Source organism: Periophthalmus magnuspinnatus, chromosome 16, assembly GCF_009829125.3.
Source record: "Periophthalmus magnuspinnatus isolate fPerMag1 chromosome 16, fPerMag1.2.pri, whole genome shotgun sequence".
In the NCBI taxonomy this organism is placed as follows: Eukaryota; Metazoa; Chordata; class Actinopteri; order Gobiiformes; family Gobiidae; genus Periophthalmus; species Periophthalmus magnuspinnatus.
The window spans coordinates 31,186,158-31,214,112 of record NC_047141.1 but is presented as its reverse complement, the minus strand read 5'-3'; the positions used below and the strand labels follow the sequence as shown (position 1 = coordinate 31,214,112).

Here is a 27,955-nt window from a genome sequence, read left to right as displayed (position 1 = left end):
ATATTTTTGCATTTCCTCACTCACTTTTAGTAACATAAGGTTTTAATCTAACTCCATGACGCGTGAGCTCATCCTGCCTCCAGTTTCAGCCTCCCTCTCCTCCAGCCACGCCCCCAAACGCCTCCACGCCCCGCCCAGTCTTTGGACGAATGAATGGGAATCCTTTTCATATGCAACACGCACAGCACTAAACTTTACCCACCGACGCAGCCAGTTCAGGGAAGATACCGGCACCTCTCCAAGGAATTTAACACTTTTACGCACATTTTTACGCACGTTTTTACGCACAGACAAAAGCAAAACCCGCAGCCAACAACAACAAGAGGAACAATCCTGCAGCTGTTGCACAACACTCTGCGCTCTTTGACCAACCGAGAAAGCTGATATCAACCCAGCCTCTGCCAAAAATCACGGCTGGAAAAAGAAAAAGACGAGAAAAAGAAACGAAGGAAACATGTCCAAGCCAAATTACTCCGGGGTTTTTCACATGGTGGCGCAGGAGAACATGGATGAGTACCTCGCAGCTTTAGGTAAGGTGTTTGTTTCACGTCAGAACATTTTTTATTTGGATAAAAGCGTTTGTTTCCAGCTGCGTGATTCCGCGCGCGCCGCTTTGAGGTTTGGGGACGTGATTGATGTTTGTTAAAAGGACGTTTTACGCACAGCGAGACGCGCAGTTTGATGTAGTCACCGCCTTGTCCTCTCCCTGACCCCGAGTGCGCACAAGAGGGGGTAAGGACGGACTGAGAGAGGGAGAGAAGAGAGGAGAAGACAGGAGAGAAGAGAACAGAGAAGACCGGACCGGACAGGGGAGGGGAGGAGAAGGGAAGACGAGAGAGGAGAAGGCAGGAGAGAGGAGAGAAGAAGAGAGAACAGGGGACGGGAGGAGAGAGGGAAGGAGAGGAGAAAAGAGGAGAGGGGAGTGGAGGAGAAGGGAAGGGAGGAGAGGAGAAACAAAGGGAGAAGAGGGGAGGGGAGGAGAAGACAGGAGAGAAGAAGAGAGGAGAGTAGAGTAGAGAAGAGAACAGAGAAGACAGGGGAGGGGAGGAGAGGAGAAGACAGGAGAGGGGAGGGGAAGAGAGGAGAGGAGAAACAAAGGGAGAAAAGGAGAGGGGAGGAGAAGGGAGACAAGAAGAGGAAAGGAGAGGAGACGAGAGGAAAAACAAAGGGAGAAGAGGAGAGGGGAGGAGAAGGGAAGACGAGGAACGGGAGGAGAGGAAAGGAGAGGAGAAGGGAGGGGAGGGGAGGAGAAAAGAAGAGAGGGGTAGAGAGGAGGGGAGACGATACAGTGAGATAAAAGCCAAAGAAAACTGATATTCTGCCCGAGGAAAGACTTTGCAAAACTGTAATCTCACACTGTAAAAATGTAATATCTAGATTTAAAAGTGCACTATGTAACTTTTCTGATGAGGGATCTACCGTGTGCTTGTCTCCATGGAGATGTCATTGCTTTGCTTTTGCTGTATAAATAAACTTGTTACACTGTACGGCATTAAACATATCTGACTTTTACAGGTGTTTTTTTTTAATCGCTAAAACACCTGGAAGAACATACATCCTTACGTTCAGCGGGGTTGCCTCTCCACAGATCTGACCTGTAACTGGTCCTGGGGGCTTGTTTCTATGGACGTAGATAAATTGAATAACATTTTAGGCAAAGCAGTGCAATCTCCATGGAGAGAAGCAGGTGGCGCCATTGGTTGAGCGTCACATTCACTGACGCTTTGGGTGGAAAAAACACTATATTTAAAAAAAAGTGACATAGTGAATCTTTAAAATGACTTGAATTCAGAACTTTAAACTTGATTTGAGTAGTTTTAGGTCAGACGCTGTTGCTCAGGTGATGTAGAGTCTGATTCTAATGAAATCTTGCCATATTTTTGCAGGTTAAATACAAATTTCCTGCCTCGTTTGCAAAGAATTTAATTTGGAATAAGAAGAAATGTCAGAAAGTAAATAAATCTTATAATTATTTCTACTCAGATTAAGATTAATATCATGAACCCGACTCGTTTTAACTTGTACAGATTTGTTTATTTGTCTTTTAATGTGAAAAAGTCGTTACCAAACCTTCCAAAAACATAAAAAAAACAGCTGAGTTCTCAAAGGGTCTATTTCTACACATTTGTGACAAATTTTTGCTACGTTTTCTTTAGAAGCAACACGTTAACCTAAACCACAGCTGTGTCAGAGTGGAACGCACACGTATCTTATCTGACGAGTTGATTCTGCTGAAAAAAAATTTACTTTTTCTTTTTTCTTACCCACAAACCCATCAGAAAACCAGACTGGGGTCATTGAAAGTACAGACGAATGCATCATGTTCAGCCTAAACCACAGCTGTGTCAGGGAGGTCGCTGTTTCTGGGTTCAGCTTTCTGTTACAGGCGACATTTTGAGGACTTTTCACCATTTAAATGAGTGTTTTTTAGTTTAAATTGTTAATTGCTGTTTCAAAGACCCTATTTTTTTCATTAATCCGAAACCCAGAAGACCTTCAATCCAACGAAATCCAATGAAATCCAATGAAATCCAATGAAATCCTGGGTTACTGTATGTTCCAGCCAAAAAACGCATAATAATGAAGAAAAAAACATATATACGTCGCTCTGGACATGTGTCAAACTCGAGGCTCGGGGGCCAAATGCGGCCCGCCACGTCATTTAATGTGGCCCGTGAGAAGATAAATTAAAATGCATGACTGTCATTTTAAAATAAGTCTGTGCTGCTTTAATGTTTGCACTGACAATAAACTAATGAGATTTTCCCAACAAGTGGAACTGAGAAATATTTGCAAATAATCATCACAAAATGTTCATGAAGAGGAAAATTGTCGCCGTGGAAGGAAGTTTGGAGGAAGAAAAGTGAAGGTGAATACAAGTTTGTGCTTTGAGGAGAAAAACCTGTGTGTTTTTTGTGTTTTGAGGCGGAGTCGGTACAATCTACGTCGACATTTTGACACCAAACACGGAGCTAAGTGTGAAAAAGTTAATCTGCAAGAAAAACAACAAACTGTCCAATAATTAAAAGTCTGTAAAAGGACGAATTTGACGCAGAGCTGAAGGTCTGTGAGGAGGTGTGTCCCGACCAGATACACACTTTTAAAAATGTCACTTTATCACAGAAACCGTTATTTAACAAGTTATAAAGTAATTACATTTATTTTACATGACATTTGTTTACATTTAGTGACATTTATCCTGCCGCACAGTCACATCTGGCCCTTGATGGCGGCCATTTTGCTGATGTGGCCCTCGGTGAACATGAGTTTGACGTCCCTGCTCTGGAGTATAAGTCGCACCAGCCAAAAACGCATAATAATGAAGAAAAAACATAAAAGTCGCATTTTTTGGGGGAAATTTATTTTACAAAATCCGAGACCAAGAACAGACATTTTATCTTTAAAGTCAAGTTATAATAATAATAATAAAATGGAGAGCTAGCATGCTAACGTAACACATTTATATTTATTCAGCTCCATGAAGCACAGACAGAACTGAACACGTGTCTGGTTTGTTAACGTAAGATATTAACAGTTAATCCGATAAATAAAGAATAAAAACAAGCAACAAGTTTAGTCTGGATCTCACTCCAAATCAATAAATCCAGTCGCATCTGAGTATAAGTCGCACCACTGGACAAACTATGAAAAAAGTGACACTTATAGTCCGGAAAATACAGTGTGTTAATATGTTTTATTCTATGTATGTTCCAAATAAACAACAACGACAACATCAACACGACCCGCCTCTAAATCCTCTTTGAAACCGACGCTCTGCTCCTTAAACTCGTCCTTATCCCGAGAAAAATCAATGCCCTTCTCCACGTTCTTCTCTGACCTTAAATTCCGTCTCTTCCAGATATAAATTACGCTTTGAGGAAAATCGTGTGTTTGTTGAAACCGACCAAAGACATCACACACGACCCGGCGTCAGGAGCCATGAAAATCAAGACCATCACCACCTTCAAGAACTTCTACATGGACTTTGTGATCGGACAGGAGTTCACCGAGGACCTGGGACCGGTGGACGGCCGCACGTGCCAGGTACGTCCTGCAGAGGTCGGCGTTTACGCTGAGTTTTGTGAGGGTTTTGTATTTTTAATAGAGCGGCTAAACTGAGTCGTACCTGGAGGAGGAGGAGGTGAAGGGGCGGAGTCTGGACATATAAGAAACAGTTTGATTGGTCTAACAGGTGTCCACGCTTTCAAACTCCGCCCCTGCAGCCAGGACAGGACAGGGCAGCGGTGTGTGATGTCACCAACTACCCATTTTCAACACTACTTTTATTAATCCTGTCGTTTGCACCTGGATTTGAACATATTTTACTTTTATTCTTCTCGTTTTAGCCAAAAGGTCAGGTTTTTATTAAAGATCCTCGGGCAGACGCTGTTGTTTTACCTGAAATGTTCCACAGTATGGCATTAAAACTTTTCTGTATCCATGGAAACTGGTAACTGACGTGACCGGGACCACGTTACTGGGCAGTTCTGTGGAGAAACAGCTCTACTCTTAGTTTTTTCCGAAGGTATTTTTGAACAATAAAACAACTGTAATTAAAAAAAAAAATATGTAAGATACTAGATATTTCCACACTGCGGGACATTCCAGGCAAAGCGATGGCATCTCCATGGAGACGAGCAGCCTGCCAGACGCTACATATGGAATTTATGACGTTTGGAACACAAAGAGTAACACAAAAGTCTGTGTAGAAGCCCAGAAAGTATTGTTCTGAGTGTTGTTTTATTGAAAAAACAAAACGCTCTTCCGTCCGTGGCCCTAATTTGACCCTTAAAACTCTTCAGAACTCTGCTCCTCCTCCTCCTCCTCCTCCTCCTCCTCCTCTTCCTCTTCTTCTTCACAAATGGCCGACTGCTTTCCATGTAAATAAAGTGACGTTTGTGTTTGTGTTGTGTTTGTGTTGCAGACCACGGTGAGCTGGGAGGGGGATAAACTGGTGTGTGTGCAGAGAGGAGAGAAACAAGGCCGAGGATGGACTCACTGGCTCGAGGGAAACAAACTACATCTGGTAAGAACGAGCAGGGAATTCTGGGTAAGAGCAGGAAAGTACAGCATGACTGGTCCACAGAGTGATTCAAAGTGTTTTACAGAATAAGAAAGACGTTAAAATCACAACATAACGAATCAAAACATAAATAATCAGCATGAAAGTAGCATTAAAAGAGAAAAGTGCAGAATAAAAACCTTTGTCACATGCGTTTAGTCCTGGTTTAGTCCTGGTTTAGTCCCGGTTCAGTCCTGGTTCAGTCCTGGTTCAGTCCTGGTTCAGTCCTGGTTTAGTCCTGGTTCAGTCCTGGTTTAGTCCTCCTCATGTGAGATGGTTCTTGTGGCTCATGTGGGAGATGTTCTTTGGTGCTGGTCCATGGAGAGACTTGTTCACACTGAGCTGCTTTAAAGTCTCTGAGCCACAGGAGCCAGAGACCTGAGCCACAGGACACATGTGTGAAGTACTTCCTGGTTCTAGTCCTGACCCGAGCAGCAGTGTTCTGGATGTTCTGGATGTTCTGGATGTTCTGTTCTGTGGCTCGTTTGTAGAGTCCAGTGTTCAGGACGTTACAGTCGTCTAATCTACAGGACACAAACGCAGGACAAGTCTCTCTACGTCTGGTTTTGACAGTTTACCTTTGATTTTTTACATGTTTTTTGGTGGTAAAAAGCTGCAGATGTTACTGATTTGATGTGGCTGTTAAAGTTCACGTCTGAGTCCATTATCACCTCTAGATTTCTCGCCTTATTTGAATGTTTTAGAGAGAGAGAGAGACTGGAGGTGACGCTGACACTTTCTCTGTTTCTGTGGGACAAAGATGTCGACTTCAGTCTCGTCTGAGTTTATCTGGAGAAAGTTGTTTTGCAGTGAGACATAGATCTGACTCATCTGCAGAGTTGTAGTAGGACACATTATTGCGGCGTATTAACTGCAGCATGTAGAGACGGAACAACAGGGGTCCCAGGATTGACCCCTGGGGCACACCACAGGTCAGGGACATTTTACCTGACACACATTTTCCAGTTTCAACTAAGTTCTCCCTGTTTTCTTGATAGAACTTGAACCAGTTTAGTGCCGTAGAGATGCACATCCAGTCCTGTCGTCTAGAATGTTCAGTAAGAGCAGGGAATGCTGGGAAAGAGGAGGAGATACTGTTAAACATGAAGAGCTACATCAGTTTCAATTAAAATATCGACCCCGTTTCAAGCCGTTCACCGTGAATTTCTGCAGTTTTGATGATACTGAACACGTTTTAAAGGTTGTACTTGGACCAAAAATGGAACAAAAACTGGTACAGGGAAAAAAAAGTTGGGTTTTTTGTTGTTTTTTTTGTTTGGTGGAGGGAAAGCGCTACGGAAAAAAACTTGGCAAATGAATGAAGGAAAACGGAACGCAGTTTTTCCTCAGAGTTGTCCAGTTCAGGTATCGTTCAAGTACTAGTACAGCCCAAAATGTAGAAGTACCAGATCTGTTTCATTAGACTTAGTTGTGTATATATTTTTTACAGTTCAATTTTTTTCTGTATATTTTTTGGCCAAATCAAGCAATTCCGTTTATGTATGTTTTGTATTTTGTATTATTATTATTACTAGAATCACGTGGATCATTTCTTCACATATTTGTAGAGATTTAGACCAAAGAATCACAGGATTTAAGACCCATAAAGTTGTATTTTGTTAACTTCAGATTACGTCACGCACATCCTTAAAAATAACTTAAATAAACCTCCGATTTCTACGTGTTTCTGTGTCGTGTTTCAGTTTTAAATCCTCTGGTAACTTTAAATCCGTTGGTAACTTTCTCACGCCGCTGTTGTGAGTAAATAAGCTTCTTCTGATTAAGACTTCAGCCTTTAAAAAAAACCTCTGAGTCTGAATCTGCACCGAGCGGCAACAAAGAAAACCTTTGTCTACAGAGAGTCTCATACGGACGAAGAACCAACGAGGAAGGAGAAGAAGGATCAGAGGGTCACAAAAGAGGAGGGGGGGGGGGGGGGGGGGGGAGAGAGAAGGGGGGAGAGTTTAAAGGTTTCACAAAAGAGGGAGAGAAGAGAGAGAGAGGGGAGGGAGAGAAGGGGGGAGAGTTCAAAGGTTTCACAAAAGAGGGAGAGAAGAGAGAGAGAGGGGGAGGGGAGGGAAAGAAGGGGGGAGAGAGGGGGAGGGGAGGGAGAGAAGGGGGGAGAGTTTAAAGGTTTCACAAAAGAGGGAGGGGGGGAGGGAAAAGAGGGGAGAGTTTAGAGGTTTCACAAAAGGGGGAGAGAGGGGGGAATGGAGGGAGGAAGAGAGAGGAAGAGGGGTAAGGAGAGAGGGAGAGAGGAGGGGAGACAGAGGGGGAGAGAGAATGAGAAAGGGCGGAGGAAGAGAGGGGCACAAGGAGAGGAGGGGGAGAGGAGGGGAAGAGGGGAAAGGAGAGAGAGGGCAGAGGGAGAGAGAATGGAAGAGAGGGACAGACGGAGGGAGGGAGAGAAGGGAGGAAGAGAGGAGAGGTAGAGAGAGGGGGAGATGTAGGGATGTAGAGGGGGGGAGACGGGGAGGGGAGAAGGAAAGAGAATGGAAGAGAGGGGGAAGGAGATAGAGAGAGAAGTGGATGGAGGAAGAGAGGGGGAGAGAGAATGGGAGAGAGGGGAGGGAGGAAAAAGAGGGAGAGGGGAGGGAAAGAAGGGGAAGGAGAGAGAGGGGGTAGAGGGGGAGAAAGTGAGGGATAGCGGTCGAACTGGAGAGAGGAGAGGGGATTTAAATGTGAGAGGGGGAGCAAGGGAGAGAGAGAAAGGGGGAGAGAAGGGAGGAAGTGAGTGAAGAGATGGACAGAAAGAAGATAAAGGATATATTGGATGGGAGGTAGTGAGTTGAGGGAGAGTTAAGAGAAGAATAGAAGTGACACAGCGAGAGAGATAGAAGAAACGGGAGAGGTACTGAGCGAGAGGAAGGGAGAGGGGGATGATGAGTGAGAGGGGGACAAAGAAAACAAGAGAGAAGGAGAAGACTGGTACTTGTTAAGAAAGAGGGAAGACAGAAAAGAAGAGGGAATAAGGGAGAGAGAGGAGAAAAAGGAGTGAAAGAGGGTCAAAGGTCGTATCATCAGACTTGGGGGAGTCTTTTTGGACCTGAGCCCAGATTGATATACGTCCAAATCATGTCCCGCCCTCTCCTCCTATTGGTCAGCCTCTGTCGTGCTTTGAGTGACAGGTAGAGTTAACCAATCACAGTGAAGCACAGAGGGACGATGAGGTCGAGCCCCTGGCAAAAATATTCACTGTATTTTACTACATTTTCATTTCCTGGGATCCAGATTACACACTTCTTCAACACTTGAATCTGCCCATTTTCAGATGGGCGTGATTGACAGGTGGATTAGCCAATCAGGGACACGCATGGTCCAGCGTGTCAAAACAAATATGGCTGCTCACAAGGAGGAAAAAAGGATGAAGTATCACAAAACATAATACATTTCTGCTGAAATAATGAGCAAAAAACTAAACTCTGAGATGAGAGAAATGTGAGTTGGTTGGAAATAATAATTGACCAATGAGCTTCTTCGTTTCACTGAAAAAACAAATCTGATTGGACGATTACGTTTGGTTAGACTCAAGACGTAAAGGAGAGATTGGGGACTTTTTTGTGATTTTCTTTGGGTGTAGTAACTGCGTATGATTATTGTTAAAACTCTGAAAGGTTGTATAATTTTGTATAGTTTTGCCTTCCCTGTTTAAGAAAATTTAAACTTTTTGAACTAATATTCTTAAAAAAAAACATTTGTCGTCCTTTTGTTTCTACAGGAGATGAGAGTTGAAGGCGTCGTGGCAAAGCAGGTCTTCGAGAAAGCCGCCTGAAACGACTCGACCTGTGGTTCTCAACCTTTTCACACCAAGTACCACCAGGGGGCGCACCACCGGGGGGGCGTACCACCAGGGGGCGCACCACCAGGGGGCGCACCAAGTGTTATAACTCACTAACCCAGACTTATGTGAGTAAGTTTGTCTTTAAACGATGTCATCTTAGCTCATAAACCAGCGTTATCAAAGTGTGGCTCAGTTGCTATGGAAACATGATGCTGGGACCTCATCGTCTGGAGCCAAAATAACAAATAAAGAGAAACTTATCCACGTAAAGGAGCACTGTGTAACTTTTCTGGTGTATGTCTGTGTGTAAAATGCATTTATTCTACGACCGGAGTGCTTAGTGCTAATGAAAACCATGTACCGGTGTTCTTACTGTGAAAGCTCAGTCACCTCTCCACAGATCTGACCAGTAACTTGGCCTGGTGATGTCATGCAGACGAGCAGGTGGTGAGCCCTCCACCAGGAAAGTTACATAATGTACCTTTAAAGGGCCCATATGACGCTGTTTTCTGATCTGTCCTAATGTGGTTTCCTCGTCACAAACAGACCTGGAGTTGTGTTTTTTTTGTTTTGTTTTGTTTCATTCTTGTTCTTCTCTCAAACAGAAAACACTCCGTTCCACCTTGTGATGTCATCATGTGGTGATACAGGAAGTGCTCCACTGCGTTTTTAAACTCCACACACCTTCATTTCTATAATCATTTGGATCATTTCAGCCAATCTGGAGTTGAGAATCTACTACTGAACTAAAGGTAAAAGGAGCTGCGAACTTGAAAACTACCACTTGATGACATCACAAGGTGGAACAGAGCGTTTTGAGCTTTGGAGATGTCGACAGATGAATTTTAAAGGGTGTGAATGAAACAAAACACAGCTACAGGTCTGTTTTTGAAGAGGTAACAGCATTAGAACACCCACAAAAGTGTTGTTGTTTTTTTTTTTTTTTGTAATATAGGACCTTTTAATCCATTTGTATTGGGGGGGGAAAGTCTTAAATCCAAACCAAAAATAACTGAACGTAACAGGATTAAACCAGGACTAAGTTTGAGAACCACTGGACCTGTTTGTTACTGTAACCTTAATGTGTTGTGAGTAGAAAAGCAGCTATGAGAAGTCTTTTTAGTTTGATTCTAATCGTAAAAGTTGTGTTTTGTTTGTGTATTTTAATGTGCGTGATTACTGCGTCTGTGTGTGGTACTAATACGAGAACGATGGAGTATTATTGACTTTGCACTAACGACAAAGACATTATAAAGAAATACAACATCTGCTCTGATTTACTGCTGTTTTTATTAAGGGATTATAAAAAAAAATACTATATAAAAGAAAAAAAACAACATATAAACGACATACTACGACGACTACAACCTGGTATTTTTCAGTATTTTGAACAAAAAAAACTACACAATGTGATATTTATACAAACACCAAGAGCAAACGGTCACATTTTTAAAGCTGGAAGGCACCACACCTGCCCGTTTCCATAGCGATGTTATCGGTTTGCATAAAAAGTTCCATAGAACGGTGTTATACTTGGCATGGTGGTGTCATCTGCTTGTTTCCATGGCGATAAATATGTTTAATTCCATACTGTGGGACACTTGGCAAAGCAATAACATCACAATGTGGAATTAAAACAATAACGTCGTCACGGAGACAAGCAGGCGGCATCATCTCCAGCTGAAAAGTTACACAGTGCACATTTAAAATAACAATATGTAAAAAAAATACAGTGAAAGAAGTAAAATAAAACTTCTCAAAACAGGATGCGCTTTCGGAAATTCAAGTTGTTTTAACTCCGGTAGGTTTTGGCAGTGAATAAACGTCTTAAATACTTAACGAAGATGTGAGTCCAGTCATGAGGAAACAATAAAATGTGACAGGAGGCTAAAAAAACATCACCGATTTTTGTTAATCTGACATGAGAGAAGTTTGATTTTGTTTGTAAATGATGCCTGACCAATGAGCTTATTCGTAGGTTTGTCTCGATATTCAATACAGCAACATATTCAATACAATAAAACTGCATATTTATATATTTAACTATATATTTGGGGCTGTTCTGTTGCCATAGAGGGAAATTTCTGCTGTTTTTTTATGCAACACTAAGATTTGAGCTGTAGAGGGTTAAAAAAGCAATGTCCAGGACTAGTTTTTGGTCCATTTTGCCATTTATTTATCGCAGATTAGGCTTTTTAATGATCATCCGTCCATTTTCTTCCTCTTATCCTGGGCTGGGTCACGGGGCAGCAGTCTAAGCAGGGACTCCCGGACTTCCCCCACCCCAGACACGTCCTCCAGTGGAACCCCAAGGCGTTCCCAGGTCAGACGAGAGACATAGTGCCTTCAGCGTGTCCTGGGTCTCCTCCGGGTGAGACACACACAGATTTTCAGTATTTATCGTGGGTATATTTGCCAATAGTGGGAGGTTTCTACTGTTTTCTGCTGTTTTTGGCTGTTTTTTTTATGTAACACGGTAAGATTTGAGCTGTAGAGGGTTGAAATAGTAACATCCAGGACTAGTTTTTGGTCCATTTTGTCATTTATTTATTGCAAATTATGCTTTTTTAAAGGTACTGTATTTACAAAAATGTTTTTACTGGTATTACCCTGCTTGTTTTTTAATTGAGTCAGGGGCGTAAAGTAGTTTCAGTATCATATGTGCTTCAAAATGTGTTCTCATGACAGGTTTACGGAGGGAGTGGGGACTGGACTGACATCCCTCTGTATAAAAAAAAACACTTTCTGCATTTGCAAACAGACACAGTTTAGAGCCATTACTGTAAAACAAAACAAATCACATATAGGACAGACTAAACTCCTGTCTTCCCAGCTGCATGTTTCATAAATAACACAACTATTTATGATTTTTTTTCCAGTTTAGCGTTCACAAAGTATACACAAGTAAAAGTAATAGCAATAGTTTAACATGAAATAAATAAACTAATGAAATGTGTCAAGGTTTTGCATAAGTACAGTACAGAGTTTTCAGTACAGACGAACCTCTTCTTTATGTCCACCAGGGGGCAGCGTGGTTACAATTCCTCGCTTTTGGTTATTTCCTGTGTGAAATGTGCAGGTTCTAGAGTTGGAACAAGATCTCGCAAGTTGAAATTGCTACAAAATTGTGCAAAGATGTGGAAAAATGATCTTGGGAGTGAGATTTTTTTCCTGTTGGTTTAAGCGCTGGTGAGTAAGACGTCTCGAGGAGCGTTAAAAAAGAAGCGCTGCCATGACAACAACAATAATAAATAAAATAAATCTAACTTTCCGAGGCTAAAAATGATGTCTTCTCACTGTCTCGGTCCCAGTCTCGTGTCTCGTCTCGTGGGATTCGTGTCGACTCTTACACAGCTCTAGAAACTTTTTAAAAACGTAAAGTAAAGGTTGTGTTTCCTTCACCGCTCTGTCAGGTCCCGGACCACTCGTCCTCTTGGGGCTCGGACATGGTTCTGTGGTAGCTGCTGTCGAAGAATACGGAGTTTCCGTTTAATTTGGGTGAAGAGACTTTGAGCGGGGTGGTGGGGACGCTGCCGTGGTCGAGGACATGTCCGTCACAGCTGATCTCCATTTCACCTGAGAAAAAAATGTAAAAATGTAGAGAATTAATGGCAAAAACTAACGCAAAACTGCAGTAAATGGACAGTTATATCTTATGCTCATAATGCACTTTATAAATCTTTAAACATAGACTCTGGTCGCTATGGGAATGTTCCACAGTATGGCGTTAAATCTATCGTGCATTTATTCAATTACAGGAGTTATTATTGCACAAAACATATTATTTATGAGAGTGATTTTTTTTTCTCCACAGTTCTGACCTGCAACCTGGACTATCTCCTTATAAATAGTAAAATATAATGCCGTACTGTGGAACATTTCAGACAAAGCAGATGTCAGACCCTTCACCCCAAAAAGTGCGTCTTGAAATAAAAGAAGAACAAGATAGACAGAAGATACTGCTGCTATTCTGCACCTACTGGACCAACAAACACATTTTGAGCAGTTTGTTTTGGTTTTGTTCTGGTATAATCCAAGTTTAGTCCTGATCTAGACCATAGACTGTTGATATAAATGCACATCGCTAACCTGCTAGCTGCTGTGTTCCAATATAGGAAGTGAGCATGAGCGCACGTCCTTCTCCATGGACTCAGACTCCAGTTCACTTTACATTGAAAAATTGCCAATTTCCTCTGTACCTGCTGCTGTCAGACTCATCATTTTGGTGTTAAATGTTCATTTTTTATTATTATTTAGAGTTTATTTTTTTATTTGTATTTATTTAATTATTTTTGAGTTATTTTGAGGTTTTTTTTATTTTTTATTTCAATTTTTTTTATTTTCAGCTTTTTTGTTTTGTTTATTTTCTTTGTTATTTTCAGTTGTTTTATTTATTTATTTATTTATTTTAGTTATTTAGAGATTTTTTTTTTTTTTTTTTGTTATTTAAATTTTATTCTTTTTTAAACCATGTCCTCTCTCTGTACCTGCTGCTGTCAGACTCATCATTTTGGTCTTAAATGTTCATTTTTTATTATTATTATTTAGAGTTTATTTTTTTATTTGTATTTATTTAATTATTTTTGAGTTATTTTGAGGTTTTTTTAATTTTTAATTTAAATTTTTTTTATTTTCTGCTTTTTTTTGGTTTATTTTCTTTATTGTTATTTTCAGTTGTTTTTTTTTTCTTTTAATTATTTAGAGATTTTTTTCTTTTTTTTTTGTTATTTCAATTTTATTCTTTTTTAAACCATGTCCTCTCTCTGCCTCTGCTGCTGTCAGACTCATCATTTTGGTCTTAAATGTTCGTATTAACCCTCTACATGATCCTGGGGTTTTTATTTCACTATTGTGTCTGTAAATCAAGATATGAACATTAATAACAGACAAATCCGCTGCCGTCTTCCCCCGAGGTCGCTCCTGGTGTATAAAAGTTCTGTTATATCACTGGTTTATTAGTTCAGTTGTTGCTCCTTGTTTTCCCTTGTTGCACCACTAGAGGGCCGTGAGTGCACACCAAACGCGCCACGGACACTCAAATGATTATTTTACACGGTTGCACAACGTTACGTCCATCTGCTCTGTCTCGGACTGACTTAATGTCTTAATTATGACGACACACACTCACACACACACACACCCCCACACACCCCCACACACCCCCCCCCACACACACACACCCCAAGTAACAACATTAAAGGAAAGTTCTACCCATATCTGACTCTGGACTCTCTCATTCTTCAATCTCACCTGGACATACGTCATTGGGGCGGGAAGGGGGCGTTACCTTCAACAGCCTCACTCCTGATTGGCTCTTTGGTTGCTATGACACTCGCGGTCGTGATTCCTAATATGAAACTCAACTTAGTCCACTTTACACAGTCTATGGGTCCAGACCAGGTTTAGTTTGGGGGTTTAGCCTTAATCTCATCTCATTTCCTCGCAGATCAGCTGTGTGAAGTGTCTTGCCCAAGGACACAACGGTATCACACTTTTCCATCTGGGTTGTGTGTTACCGTACTTCCTTTCATCCCTTGGAACGGTTAGCTTAGCGTCATCTTCAACTAAATATTAGCTGTTGATGTTGTGTTACGATTACGACGGATGTATTTTCCAGCTCGTTTCTGAATCTTGTTTCTCTTTTTCACGTGGCTGACGGGGCAACTGACCTAAATCGTACCCGCGCAGGTCACAGGGGTACGAGGGGCTGTAGGTCTCTTCTCTGTAGACCGCTCCGCACAGCTCCTTCGAGGGCAGAGGGAGCTTCAGCTGGACCTCCTCTACTGGGACCACGGGGGCCTCAGGACGACTCAGGTTCACTGAAAACACAGGGAAATACAGTTAGAAATAATATGATTTGTGCTTGTTTCAGGGAGAGAAAGTGGGGTCCTCAGAGGTGCATGGGAAGAATATGCAAACTCCACATAGTTCACACCTTTTTTTTTTTTTTTTTTTGAGCTGAGTCAAAACCTCTTCTACATTTGATCAAGTCTAGTCCTGTTAAATCAGACCCAAACATGTGTATAATGAACTTACGGGTTGAATATATGTGTATAATGAACTTACGGGTTTAAACATGTATATTTAATGAACTTATGAGTATAAATATATGTGTATAATGAACTTACGGGTTTAAATATATGTGTATAATGAATTTACGGGTTAAATATATGTGTATAATGAACTTACGGGTTGAATATATGTGTATAATGAACTTACGGGTTGAATATATGTGTATAATGAACTTATGGGTTTAAACATGTATATTTAATGCACATATGGGTTTAAATATATGTGTATAATGAACTTACGGGTTTAAATATATGTGTATAATGAACTTACGGGTTTAAATATATGTGTATAATGAACTTATGGCATTATTCAGTCTCATAGCTTTATTGTATTCCATTATAAACAGCTAAGTGTGAACAAAACTCTTTTTTTTTGTTACATAGTGTTTGCATCGCGTTTTAACCCTAACCCTGCAGCACGGGGCTGTGGGTTGTGTGCAGAGTTGTGTGCAGGGTTGTGTGCAGAGTTGTGTGCAGAGTTGTGTGCAGGGTTGTGTGCAGAGTTATGTGCAGAGTTGTGTGCAGGGTTGTGTGCATGTCTTTGGGTGGGTTTCCTCTGAGCACTCCAGTCTCCCTCATCAATACAAAAGCACAACGGGTCAAATCCTGCAGCTGAGGTCTTCCTGACAGGTTCCTCCAGCAGGCAAGGGTCAAATGCTAAATAATTATTCTCCTCACAAGGGATTAAAATAGTGTACTTCAAATCGAAAGTAAGACGAAGGCTGCCATTTTTGAAAGACCTCCACAAACGAGTCTTCTGTTTTATTCTGCACAAAAGCTGCTAACCCTGTAGTTTAGGCCTGTGCAGTTCATATTTACATAGTTTTGTTACTTCTTCTGGATGTCTTTTGAATGTAAACTTTGAAGAGAACCTTCTTATCAAAACATACATCGCAAACTGAGTCTCAATCGCAATAGATATTTCTGACCTCATTCGGAAGTGTGAGACCCGTAGTAGTAAAGATTTTGTGTTTTCCTCACTGTATGTTCCACTACTGCTGCATAAATACCGCCTAAGTACAGTAAAAAGGCCAGATCCTGATGTAAAGACACGAGACGACGGCAAAGGAGGTGTTTTCAGAATGAGCTGTCACGTCTGAACATGCGTCAAAAAGCTGAAAACGGAAGTGGCTTTTCTGTCATTTAAAACACGATGTTATCTGCAAGGTCACATCACCACATCCTCAACACTGAAAACTGAAACTGCAGCAGCCGATTTCAAATGCCACCGGTGTCAACATCAAAACCGGCAGTAATTACAGAGAACAAGGCGGACGGTGATGACGTCTGGGTGAGATATGGGGCGGCGTTTTAGCCCAGAGACTTCAAACTGCAAAGATCCGTCCGAGCGAGTTAAAAGGCTCGAGTTACGCCGTGTTCTGATGTGTTATAATGTCGTTTCCTCGTCACAAACAGACCTGGAGTTGCGTTTCGTTTCATTCGCACATGTTTAACACACGAACCCTGCAGATTTAGGCCGAGTTCTTCTCTCAAATTAGAATCATTTGGATCATTTCAGCTCTGGAATTGCCACTTATCTCTACAAAACAAAAGGTAAAAGGAGATGTTAATTTGCAAAGTGGAAAAGAACGTTTTGAGCTTTGGACAACGGAATAATGCAGGTTTACGCAAACAACACAGTAAAAGTCAAAAGTTAAACCTGTCAACTGGACAAAAAGCTCGTGCAAAGCCAAACGTCTTCACTCCTACGAGACACTTCTTCAGTTCTGGTCAGATTTCTGCTGAACGCTGCCTTATATCTGTCTGAAGGAGGCGCTAACGACACTAAAACTGAAGCTATTTTCTCCATTTTCTGTTTATGTCATGATCCAGATGTCAGATTTCGGCTCCTCCCACACACACCTGGAGCTAATTCGCCTAATTCAGCTGCACCCGGGGAGGACAAGAGGAGCCAGGACCTGACACTCGGCGCCAGATCATCGTCCGTGTATCTCTGTGGTGCTCCCTGCTTGGCTCAGTTCATGTTTTTGCACTTTTTGACTTTGCTTATTTGGATATTTTTCCCTCCTGACCAGATCCCGCTCCCTGCTCGTCTCTACCGGTACCGTTTGTCCCGTCTCAGACTCTGCTACTCCCGCTCTGTCCCTGTCCCACGTCAAACACCCCGCTCTCGACTCACCGTTTGATCTACCGTCATTTTGCACTTTTGTAAATAAACACTGTTAAACCTTTCCCCAAGCTCTGTCGTTTTGGTCCCTCCTGTCAGACGTTAGCCTAGGTTCATGATTCTACTTTCACCCCTATTAGCATCCTGGCTCATTCTGTCGTTCTCTTTGTTTCCTTTGTTTGCTTTGGGTCTGAGGATGGAGTTATAGATGATGTCTGAGGCCCTCATTTCTGTTCAAAGAAAGATCGTCTTTCCTCACAAAAATAGCTCCTTTAACTCTCCTCTCAAACCATTTCCTTTCTCTGGCTCAGATCTGTACCTCAGTATCTTCAAAAAAAGTAGTTAGTGGCTTTGAGACGGAGACGTACGGCAAGAGAAACTGTAAACAAAAGCTGTTTTCAGTTTCAGTGTCGTTAGCTCCTCCTTCAGACAGATATAAGGCGGTGTCCAGCTGTAATCTGACCAGAACTGAAGCAGCGAAACGTCTTCACTCCTACAACGATTTGTCCAGTTGACGGATTTAATTTCGTCTTTTACCGCGGATGGACGACTGAGGGACACAGACATTACTCAAACATCTATTAAATGGAACAAAACACAACTCCAGGTACGTTTTCGATGATGTAACGACATTATAACACGACTTAACGCTCACACGAGTCAATTGTGCGTAATATATGACCTTTAAAGTTGCACTGTGTAACTTTTGCCACCCTCACGGTTTGTCTGGTATATTTCCCAGTCTGATATTAAACATTACAACACGGTAAAGAGCTTAAAAACAGTCAATTTTGCACAATACATCCTTTAAAAACGTGAGCGGAACCTTCGCACTCGTCACCATGGTGATAGATGAGTTTAATGCCGTACTGTGGAACACTCAAGGCTGAACAGTGACATCGTCGTGGAGAAACATGTGGCATAGAAACTGTTCGGGTTCTCCTGTCATGACAAATGTGTTCAAACGTACACCACATCAAAGTCAGGACTAAACTGTGACTAAAACTGAATGGAAACTGGATTATTTAAATAAAACCAAACTTTATCTACGTCAGAGCTGAAGCCGGATTATTTAAATAAAACCAAACTTTATCTACGTCAGAGTTGAAGCTGGATTATTTAAATAAAACCAAACTTTGTCTATGTCAGAGCTGAAACTGGATTATTTAAATAAAACCTAATTTTATCTACGTCAGAGCTGAAGCCGGATTATTTAATTAAAACCAAACTTTATCTACGTCAGAGCTGAAGCCGGATTATTTAAATAAAACCAAACTTTATCTATGTCAGAGCTGAAGCTGGATTATTTAAATAAAACCAAACTTTATCTACGTCAGAGCTGAAGCTGGATTATTTAAATAAAACCAAACTTTATCTACGTCAGAGCTGAAGCCGGATTATTTAATTAAAACCAAACTTTATCTACGTCAGAGCTGAAGCTGGATTATTTAAATAAAACCAAATTTTATCTACGTCAGAGTTGAAGGTGGATTATTTAAATAAAACCAAACTTTATCTACGTCAGATCTGAAGCTGGATTATTTAAATAAAACCAAACTTTATCTACGTCAGAGCTGAAGCTGGATTATTTAAATAAAACCAAACTTTATCTATGTCAGAGCTGAAGCGGCATTAATCCAGAACCAAAAAAAAAACGGAGATTAAAGGCAACGAAACACGAACATGGTCTGTATTTAAAGCCCCAGCACTAAACTAAAGATGTTTTATTACACACAAATAACATGGATCCTTTGCCTCTTCACAGACCTGACTTGCCCGGTGGAGCACAGGGCACCTTCTTGTCTCCATGGAGATGTTATTGATTTGCCTGTAATGTTCCACTTAACATCTGCCATTTAACGTCTTTATCTCCATGAAAATTGTACAAAACTTTTGGTTTAACTTTATGCTTTCCATGGGATTATTAATGTCGCGCGACGCTTAACTTGTGTAGATCCTTCTCCAGGACGGGGCGGAGCTGGACATTTTTGGTTGGAGAAGGCGGAGCTAAGTGGTGCTAGGATCTTCAAGGTGGATGCTCATTTAATTTATAACAATGGAGCGTACCCCCACCGTCTACCATGTTTGTTTTACATTTAAATTTGTTTAAAACTGCAGTTAGACTCGATTTATAAAAGCTATTATGGATTTTATTTTTAAATTGTACTCTCATTTTGAAGAATATTTTTAGTCAAGATTGGATACGCTATAAAAGTGGGGCAAAACATTTTTTTCAGGGAGGTCTGGGGGTGCGTTGACCATCTTAGAGGAGGCCAGCGCCCCCTCGGCCCCCGTCCTGGCACCGCCCCTGCTCCGGGAGCCTCGTTCTGTGTGAGACTCACCTCTGTGTCGTCCGAATCGTTTCCTCCTCCAACAAAACAAAGCCACGGCAAAGACCAGAGCAGAGGTCAGGACCAGTCCGACCCACAGTCCCGCAGGCAGCGCCCACGAGCACGGTTCTGTCCACACAAGAGACGAGTCAAAGTCCAAACGAGTCCAAAACAAACACCGAAACAGAAACGTGTTTGGAGTCAGGACTTACGTGTTTTAAAGCCGCCGCAGACCGCATCTGTTGTAGCAGTTCCTGGAGTTTTGAGATCTCTCCCGATGGCGTCACACCTGAAATAAAACACAATAACAGGTTTAAAAACGTACAAAAATGAAGAAGGAAACTGGTAAACGAAGCCTGACCTGGTGTGAGGTTTACACCGAGAGAAGTGATCTGAAACGTCACTGAAGAAGCCGCTGTCGCACGGAGCGCAGACCGTGTCGTTTGTCATCGACGCTGCAAGAAAAAGACAAAAGGATGAGCACAGCACGGGCATTTTTTAAGCTGAGTTCTTCTCTCAAGCTGAAAACACTCTGTTCCACCTTGTGATGTCATCGTGTGGTGATACAGGAAGTGCCCCACTGTGTTTTTAAACTCCATTAACCTTCATTTTTAGAATAATTTGGTTGATTTCAGACCTGGAATTGTCACTTATCTCTACTGAAGTAAAGGTAAACGTTGGCTGCTAACTTGAAAACTACCACTTCATGACATCACAAGGTGGAACAGAGCGTTTTGAGCTTCGGAGATGTAGACAAAAGGACAAGAATATAGTCAAGAATCCCGACACACACTGAGCTGGAGGAAATGTCAGAATTCTATGGTGGAATTAGCCGTTTAACTGTCAGATTGCACATTTGTCGACCTGGTTTGTGGTTAATATCGTTGTATTTACTGAGCCTGAAACAGAAACTGATACAAAGTTCAAAGCCGTTTCTGTCGGTATAAATAAACAAAAGTGAAATAACTTTTGCTCGATAGCGTCAGAAAGTGGTGCCATTACTCAGCTCTGAAGACATGATGGTTAATCCCAAACAAGAAATGATAAAGTCCAACATTTGTGGATTAAAAATTTGGATATTTCTTTAAAACCTCGTAGAGTTACATTATATAAGCCCCGCCCTCCATCTGAAATTATAATCTCATCAAATTGTAGATGTTTATCACTATCTACAGGTATTTACTGACTGTTTGTTCATAAGATTTTGTTACTTATTGTGAAGTTTGTGTTGTCGTTAACTTTACCTTTTTCTTTGTTTTTGTGTAACCTTTTATTTATATATGTTTAGTCCCTTTTTATTTAGTTTACCCTTACCTTTCCTGTTATTAAACTACTTCTTATTTAACCATTTTCCATCTTGGTTTCATTTTGTTCCTACCCTGTCCTCACACGAGCCGCAGCGTAACACAGAAGTTTGGATATTTCATTAAAAGCTCTTAAAGTTAAAGTATATAAGCCCCGCCCTCGATCGGAAATTATAAAATGATCAAATTGTAGACTTTTATCACTATCTACAAGTATTTAGAGAGAGAAGTCGCTGTGTTTATAGTCCAGAGATGTTAAATAGTCATGTTTTTATACAGCGTTTTTACATCTTCAAGTCACTCGACAGGATTTATCAAAAAAGAGTTTTTATTTCAAACCATCAGACACAGAATCAGCTCCAGACTGTCGGAAATTGTCTGTAGATTTCAATAATTTTACTAGAAATGTTAAAAAAAAGAACATTTTAGATCAGTCTGGTTCATTTTTTCTGTTCTATTTCAATGTAAAAACCTGCACATAATAGATTTTTTATATCAGTTTAACGTACTGTACTGGACTTTGGGACTTTTTATTGTATTTTCCTGCTGATTTTAATGAAGAACTGATATTTTTATAATGTAATTGTGATTAAATGTGTGTTTTAATGTGTGTTCTGCTGAGGATTTGAATAATTTTACTAGAAATGTTAAAAAAAATAACATTTTAGATCAGTCTGGCTCATTTTTTCTGTTCTATTTCAATGTAAAAACCTGCACATAATAGATTTTTTTATATCAGTTTAACGTACTGTACTGGACTTTGGGACTTTTTATTGTATTTTCCCGCTAATTTTAATGAAAAACTGATATTTTTATAACATAATTGTGATTAAATTTGTGTTTTAATGTGTGTTCTGCTCAGGGAAAGACACAGGAGCTAAATCTGGAACAAATCATCTTTTATTTTGTAAGATTAACGAATTTGTACACGGTTCCTAACAAATAAAGAATAAAGAAATAACGTCGATGTGATGGCTTTACCAGAATATTCCACAACATGGCATTAAAGTTAGATATCCACCTCCACAGAGACAAGTTACAAGTCAAATCTGTGGAGAGACGCCGCCGCTTACAGTAAAAAAAATGAATGTTTTTCTATGTATTTTAGCGATAAAACACCTGTAATATCAGAGCAAAGGTTAATCGCTTCACGGTGGAACATTCCAGGTATCTCCATGGCGACGAGCAGCTACACTGACCTTTTACCTCACGCAGGATGTTTCTTTTCACAGTGTGTTGGAAAATAGATTTCCTCCAGTGTTTTATCCAGCGTCGGGATAAGAAAAGGAAGCTGAGTCATGGTTATTCTTTTCACGACCTTCAGGGACTCGTTTGTTTTGGTTCAGTTTGGGCCAGATTTGTCTCTCGTATTTATCGCTCTTTGTGATACTTCCTGCCCATTATCAGTCTTGTGTTAAATGCGTCTTTAAGCGGCGAGTTCCGGGTCAGCGCGAGTGAAATGGAAGCAGCCGAACAATAGAGTAAGAAATCGTACGTCCACAATGAGTTAAAAGAGTTTCAAGCCAATGCAGCCTATACATATAAATTTTTTTATTTTCACAGTCCTGTAGATTTGATTTGATTTTTTAATTTTATTTATTTATTTAATGTATTTATTTATTTATTTATTTATTTATTTATGTATTTATTTATTTTATTTTATTTTATTTTATTTTATTTTATTTTATTTTAATTATAATTTCTGACAAGTCTCTCATCTCAATCTTACAGTTTATGTTTCAATTTAAATGTCTTTGTAAGTAACTTTTCTCCATGCAGATGTTTTGTTTTTGTTTTTCTTAATGTTCCACTATATGTCTTTAAACATATTTATCACCATGGAAACAAGTATCTGACACCACCATGTCTCATTACGTGTCCAATCTGTGGAGAAGCGAGCCTGTTTTCGGTAAGAATGCCTAACATCTCCATGGAGACGAGCATCTGACACCACCAGGTCTTGTTATAGGTCTGATCCATGGAGAAGCGAGCCTGTTTTCAGTAAGAATGCCTAAGATTTTCACATAGACAAACATCTGACACCACCAGGTCACTTTACAGGTCCAATCCACGGAGAAGCAAGCCTGTTTTTAGTAAGAATGCCTAACATCTCCATGGAGACAAGCATCTGACACCACCAGGTCTTGTTACAGGTCTGATCCGTGGGGAAGCGAGCTTGTTTTTAGTAAAAATGGCTAACATCTTTATGGAGAAAAGTACGTGACACCACCATGTCTCCTTATGGGTTTAATCTGTGGAGAAGCGAGCCTGCTGTTGGTAAGAATGCCTAACATCTCCATGGAGACAAGGATCTAACAACACAGGGTCTCATTACAGGTCCAATCTGCGGAGAAGGGAGCCTGCTTTTAGTAAGAATGCCTAACATCTGCATGGAAACAAGCATCTGACATCACTAAGTCTCTTTACAGGTCCGATCCATGGAGAAGCAAGCCTGCTTTCCATGAGAATGCCTAATATCTCCATGGAGACAACCATCTGACACCACTGGGTCTTGTTACAGGTCAGATCCGTGGAGAATCGAGCCTGCTGTTGGTAAGAATGCCTAACATTTTCACGGAGACAAACATCTGACACCACCAGGTCTCATTACACGTCTGATCCGTGGAGAAGCGAGCCTGCTTTCAGTAAGAATGCAGGCTTTTTCACACAAAGCGCATCTTTAAATGTTTTCTTCACAGACCGATTATTTTGCTAAAAGGCGACAGATATTAAATCCAGTGAGAAATGTATAATATATATGTAGTATATTTTGGATTTAGACTCAAGTTACCATCTATATAAACTGACCTATGACCTCAAATATCTCATCTTACTAAACGTCCTGTGAAAAGTCGCCATTTGTGGCTCTTACCTGGAGCCTCGACCCCGTGTCCTTCCGGGCACGACGTCACCCGGCGACAGTGGTCACAGCGCGAGTCACTGCAGTAAAACCCGTCCACGCACTCACAGGCGGCGTCCTCCCGGGCCGTGCACTCTCGCAGCGTCCTCAGGTTATGTTCTGAAAGAAGTTATCAAGATTTAACACAGCAGTTACGAAAAATGAACTTTTAATCTAATCTGAGGAAACGCTGATGAGTGAAATCGATAAAGAACGTTTGATCACGGCGTTAAAGAGGTCACTGCTGCAGATGACCTGTCCGTCACCGGGAGTGGGCGGGGAAAAGTACACCGCGATAACCCGACAAACGCATCTTTACCTGGAGATTTGGGCCATTACTCACCGCAGTTAAGAGCGTGACTAAAAACAGATACAATTTTAAATAGAACAAGTTCAGACGTTGATTCCATGTAACTTTTCCAATGATGGTTTGATCTGTTTGTCTCTTTTGCCTCGAATGTTCCACTTTATGGCATTAATGCACTGATTTTCTGACACCTCTCATGTTAAGTGGTGGAACGTAACGAAGTAAAAGTAGTGAAGTACTGACTCGAGAGCAGTATCTGTACTTTCTACTCCACTACTGTTTTAAAGTATTTTTTCTTATAGTTTGAGACCTGCAGAAAAGTCTGAGAGTTTATTTTGAACACATTTGTAGTTTGAGCAAACAAAAATGTACAAATAAAATAAAAACAGCCTAAAAAAATCAAAAAATCAGCTCAAATCTTCATCAAAATCACTACTTTTGAGGCTTTATTACGTCTCAAAATCTGCAGGTAATACTTTTTTCATGTGATACTTTTACTTTTACTTGAGTTTTTTTTTCTCTCCGGTGTCTGTACTTTTACGTGAGTGACTAAGCTGTGTACTTCTTCCACCACGACACGTTACAGCACGATCACAAACGTCACCAGACAATTCAAAACAAGAAACTTACGAGATGACATCATTGTGAAACTACTGATTACTATTTAAATGAGCCTTGCCTTTGTATTGCATTATGCTGCTGTTTACTCCAGTTTACACGTCTTATTCTTACATTTCCCCTCGTTAAAAGCCCAAATGGACAGGTGTTAAAACAAGAACATGAACTATAAACACTTAAAACAACACTTCTACATCTAATCTGATCCAAAGTAGCCGCTATGTCCATTTTAAATAAATAAATAACACACTACGGAACGGGAAAATCGATCAAATCTTCATGGAGACAAAGGTTGCACGGTGCACTTTTAACTGTCGGTCTTAAATATGTTGTGCAGTGGTCCCTCGTTTATCGCCGGGGTTACGTTCTAAAAGTATAACACCTATATACTACACTACTACTACTACTACCTACTATAACATCTATAACACCCACCGCCCAGGAAGCTCTATCCAAATTACAAAATACAATCGAAAACTGGTCCTAAATTCGTAAAAAACTAAAACTAACTCACTGCACTTCTCTAGATTTCATGTCACGGGCTTCTACGATCTCATCTGTACTTTAAACGGAACAAATCCTTCATTGTAAATATAAATATCGCAGTATTTGGGTGGATTGCGGGCATCTTTTAAAGCGCACAATGACGACCTTTCGGGAAAAAACTTTAAATTCCAATAGGTTTTCTTTACAGGAATAAAGCCTGTTTTTCTTTTACAGTGTTCCCTCGTTTATCGCGGGGGTCACGTTCGAAATAACCCGTAATAAACGAAATCCGCGAAGTATCAGCATATGGCATTAAACAATATGAATCCTCACGTTTTGGCGAAAGTTTTACTTGAATGCACTGATTTTCTGACACCTCTCATGTTAAATGGTGGAACGTAACAAAGTAAAAGTAGTGAAGTACTGACTCGAGCGCAGTATCTGTACTTTCTACTCCGCTACTGTTTTTAAGTATTTTTTCTTATAGTTTGAGACCTGCAGAAATGTCTGAGGGTTTATTTTGAACACATTTGTAGTTCGAGCAAACAAAAATGTACAAATAAAATAAAAACAGCCTAAAAAAAACAACACCGACATCAAAAATCAGCTCAACTCTTCATCAAAATCGCTACTTTTGAGGCTTTATTACGTCTCAAAATCTGCACGTAATACTTTTTTCATGTGATACTTTTACTTTTACTTGAGTATTTTTTCTCTCTTTTACTTGAGTGACTAAACTGCGTACTTCTTCCACCACGCCACATTGTTTTTTATCATCGTATAAGTGTGAGTTTGTGATGTTAGTGGGTTTTTTTCGTCTTTGGGACTTACGGGAGTTGCAGGTCTTGCAGTAACGGCACTGGTCCAGGTAATTTACAGTGGCCATGTACCGCCCCTGCTCACATTTTGCACACTGCGTTTCCGTCGTGGCGTCACAGTCTTTCTTCTTGTACGTGCCTAAAGTAAAACCACATCAAACAGAATCAGTTATTAAGATGTGAAGTGACATGAAGTGAAACCGTGTATGACTTTATTAATTATGCAGTGGATTTACATGGCACTTTTCAACACGCCCAAACTTTTGCGGGTTCGAAAACTGGAGGATTCTAATTTGAATGGTTGAATCGCTAAAAAAACATGCCAAAAAACTGCTTTATCTACATGTAATAATGCAGTTTGGACGATTTTTTCATGCATTTTTGATCATTTTGCGCGAAATAACGAAAGAAAAACTCAAAATTAGTTAATCCGACTGCTTAAAGAGCCCATGTTACACTGTTTTGACGCTATAATGTTGTTATAATGTTAGCGACAGTGGCTCAGTTGATCCACAGGTTGGCGGTGCGATTCCAGCTCCCACAGATAAATGCTGCTGTCGTGTCCTTGGGCAAGACACTTAACCCACTTTGCCCCCAGTGTCTTTGTACTTTGGTGTATGAATATGTGTTTGAGCACTTCGAAAATGGAAAAGCGCTAAATAAAAATGTATAACAAAGTGTTTTACAGCTTTGTAGATGTAAACAGACTGATATTAAAGGGTGAATGAAACAAAAACGCAACTCCAGGTGTGTTTTTTGAGGCGGTAACAACATTAGAACATGACTAAAAACTCCCGAGAGTCAATTCTGTAAAATTATAAGACCTTTAACTTGAAATGAGAAGCACTGTCCCGAGTTCAGAGGAAGTGTGCGTTTTCAGTCTAACCTGATTTACATATTTCATGAACTTTCTCTAAAATAACCGCCACAGAAAATCCAATTCCACTGAACCAAATGACTAAACCGACTAAACCGACTAAACCGACTAAACCGACTAAACCGACTCTCGAGGACTCGGTTTCATGCAGCAAATTTGTGACCCGTCTCTAAAAAAAACGTCTGGAAATCATAACAAACGCTGTGACATTTGTGAACGAGCCGGCTCTTTTGAACGATTCTTTTACGTGTTGAATCCGGATCTCGTTTTTTTTCAAAAGAATCTAATCTTTTTCTTTCTAATTTTGATGCATTTTTTTAACAGATTCACGCTGATCGAGAAGCAGAGCAGGCGACAAGAGTGAGAGTGAGAGAGATTTGTGCAAAAAAAAAACCCAAAAACAGCTTTGGCATCGTAATAACGGCTCGATTTGTAATTATTATCGTCGTAGTGCAAGGTTTTACTTAGAATTTCGTTATTTCTAAAAGTAAACACACTGCGAGTCTGAGTTTGAACCATTTTAAACACATTTGAGCCTTGTTTGATTCTCTTTTTCCTGATAAAATGAGTTCTCATATTGGCATTTGTCATATAAATAAATATAAAAGGAGCCAGTCTTTGGAACGGTTCTTTGACACGAAGATTTGAATCTCACAAAAAAAGCCAAAACACATCCAAACCAGAGCGACGAACCCCAATAAGAAAGCAACCCACCTGCATCACAGCGTTTACAGCAGACTCCATCTTTGAGATACGAATCCTCTTTGCATTTCGTCCGAGACATTTGATCCCATTCAGTTGTAGCTCGATCTCATAAAAAAAAACGTCTTACACTTCGAACTCCGTCTTCCCTTTTGCCTCAAACGTGCTTTCGCTTCTCAAATTCTATTCAAACTTAACCAGAAACCTGAAAGTTTCCTCCAGCACGTCTTATCTGGCCCTTATCTGCCGCTCGTGTCTCCTCCTTCCACCGTAGACTTCATCATTTCTTCAAATCCTACACAGTGGAAAACCCCATTAGACGAACGCTGTGCTGTTTTTCCCTCTTCTCGTAGACTTCCTGTTCAAGTCGAGTTTGTTTCCTCGTTACAAACCCCTGCTTCGTTGTGGTATCTTAACTGCAAAAAAAACCCAACAAAAAACGTCAAAGTTAGTTACATAGTCTGCAAAAAATGAATCATAATCTTTTATTACTTCGTTTGGATCAAATGCAGTAAATATCTCATAAATATCTTGCAGAAATAACAGTTAGCTGCAGCTGTATTCACAAAATA

General features: G+C 40.5%; 2 protein-coding genes across 2 annotated transcripts; one reads left to right on the top strand and one right to left on the bottom strand.

Moving 5' to 3' along the window:
• The first annotated feature begins 152 nt into the window (after window positions 1-152).
• Window positions 153-10,137, top strand: rbp5 (retinol binding protein 1a, cellular). The gene is made up of 4 exons (XM_033981028.2): window positions 153-530; window positions 3,860-4,044; window positions 4,925-5,026; window positions 8,781-10,137. Exons 1-4 carry the CDS (start codon window positions 455-457, stop codon window positions 8,832-8,834), a joined length of 417 nt encoding a protein of 138 aa, XP_033836919.1. The 5' UTR covers window positions 153-454; the 3' UTR covers window positions 8,835-10,137.
• On the bottom strand, window positions 10,116-27,747 carry LOC117384279 (tumor necrosis factor receptor superfamily member 5). Its single transcript, XM_033981567.2, has 8 exons — window positions 27,396-27,747; window positions 25,818-25,943; window positions 23,549-23,695; window positions 19,734-19,827; window positions 19,585-19,661; window positions 19,385-19,501; window positions 14,513-14,662; window positions 10,116-12,419 (listed from the first exon to the last, which is right to left on the bottom strand). Exons 1-8 carry the CDS (start codon window positions 27,463-27,465, stop codon window positions 12,253-12,255), a joined length of 948 nt encoding a protein of 315 aa, XP_033837458.1. The 5' UTR covers window positions 27,466-27,747; the 3' UTR covers window positions 10,116-12,252.
• Window positions 27,748-27,955: the final 208 nt, after the last annotated feature.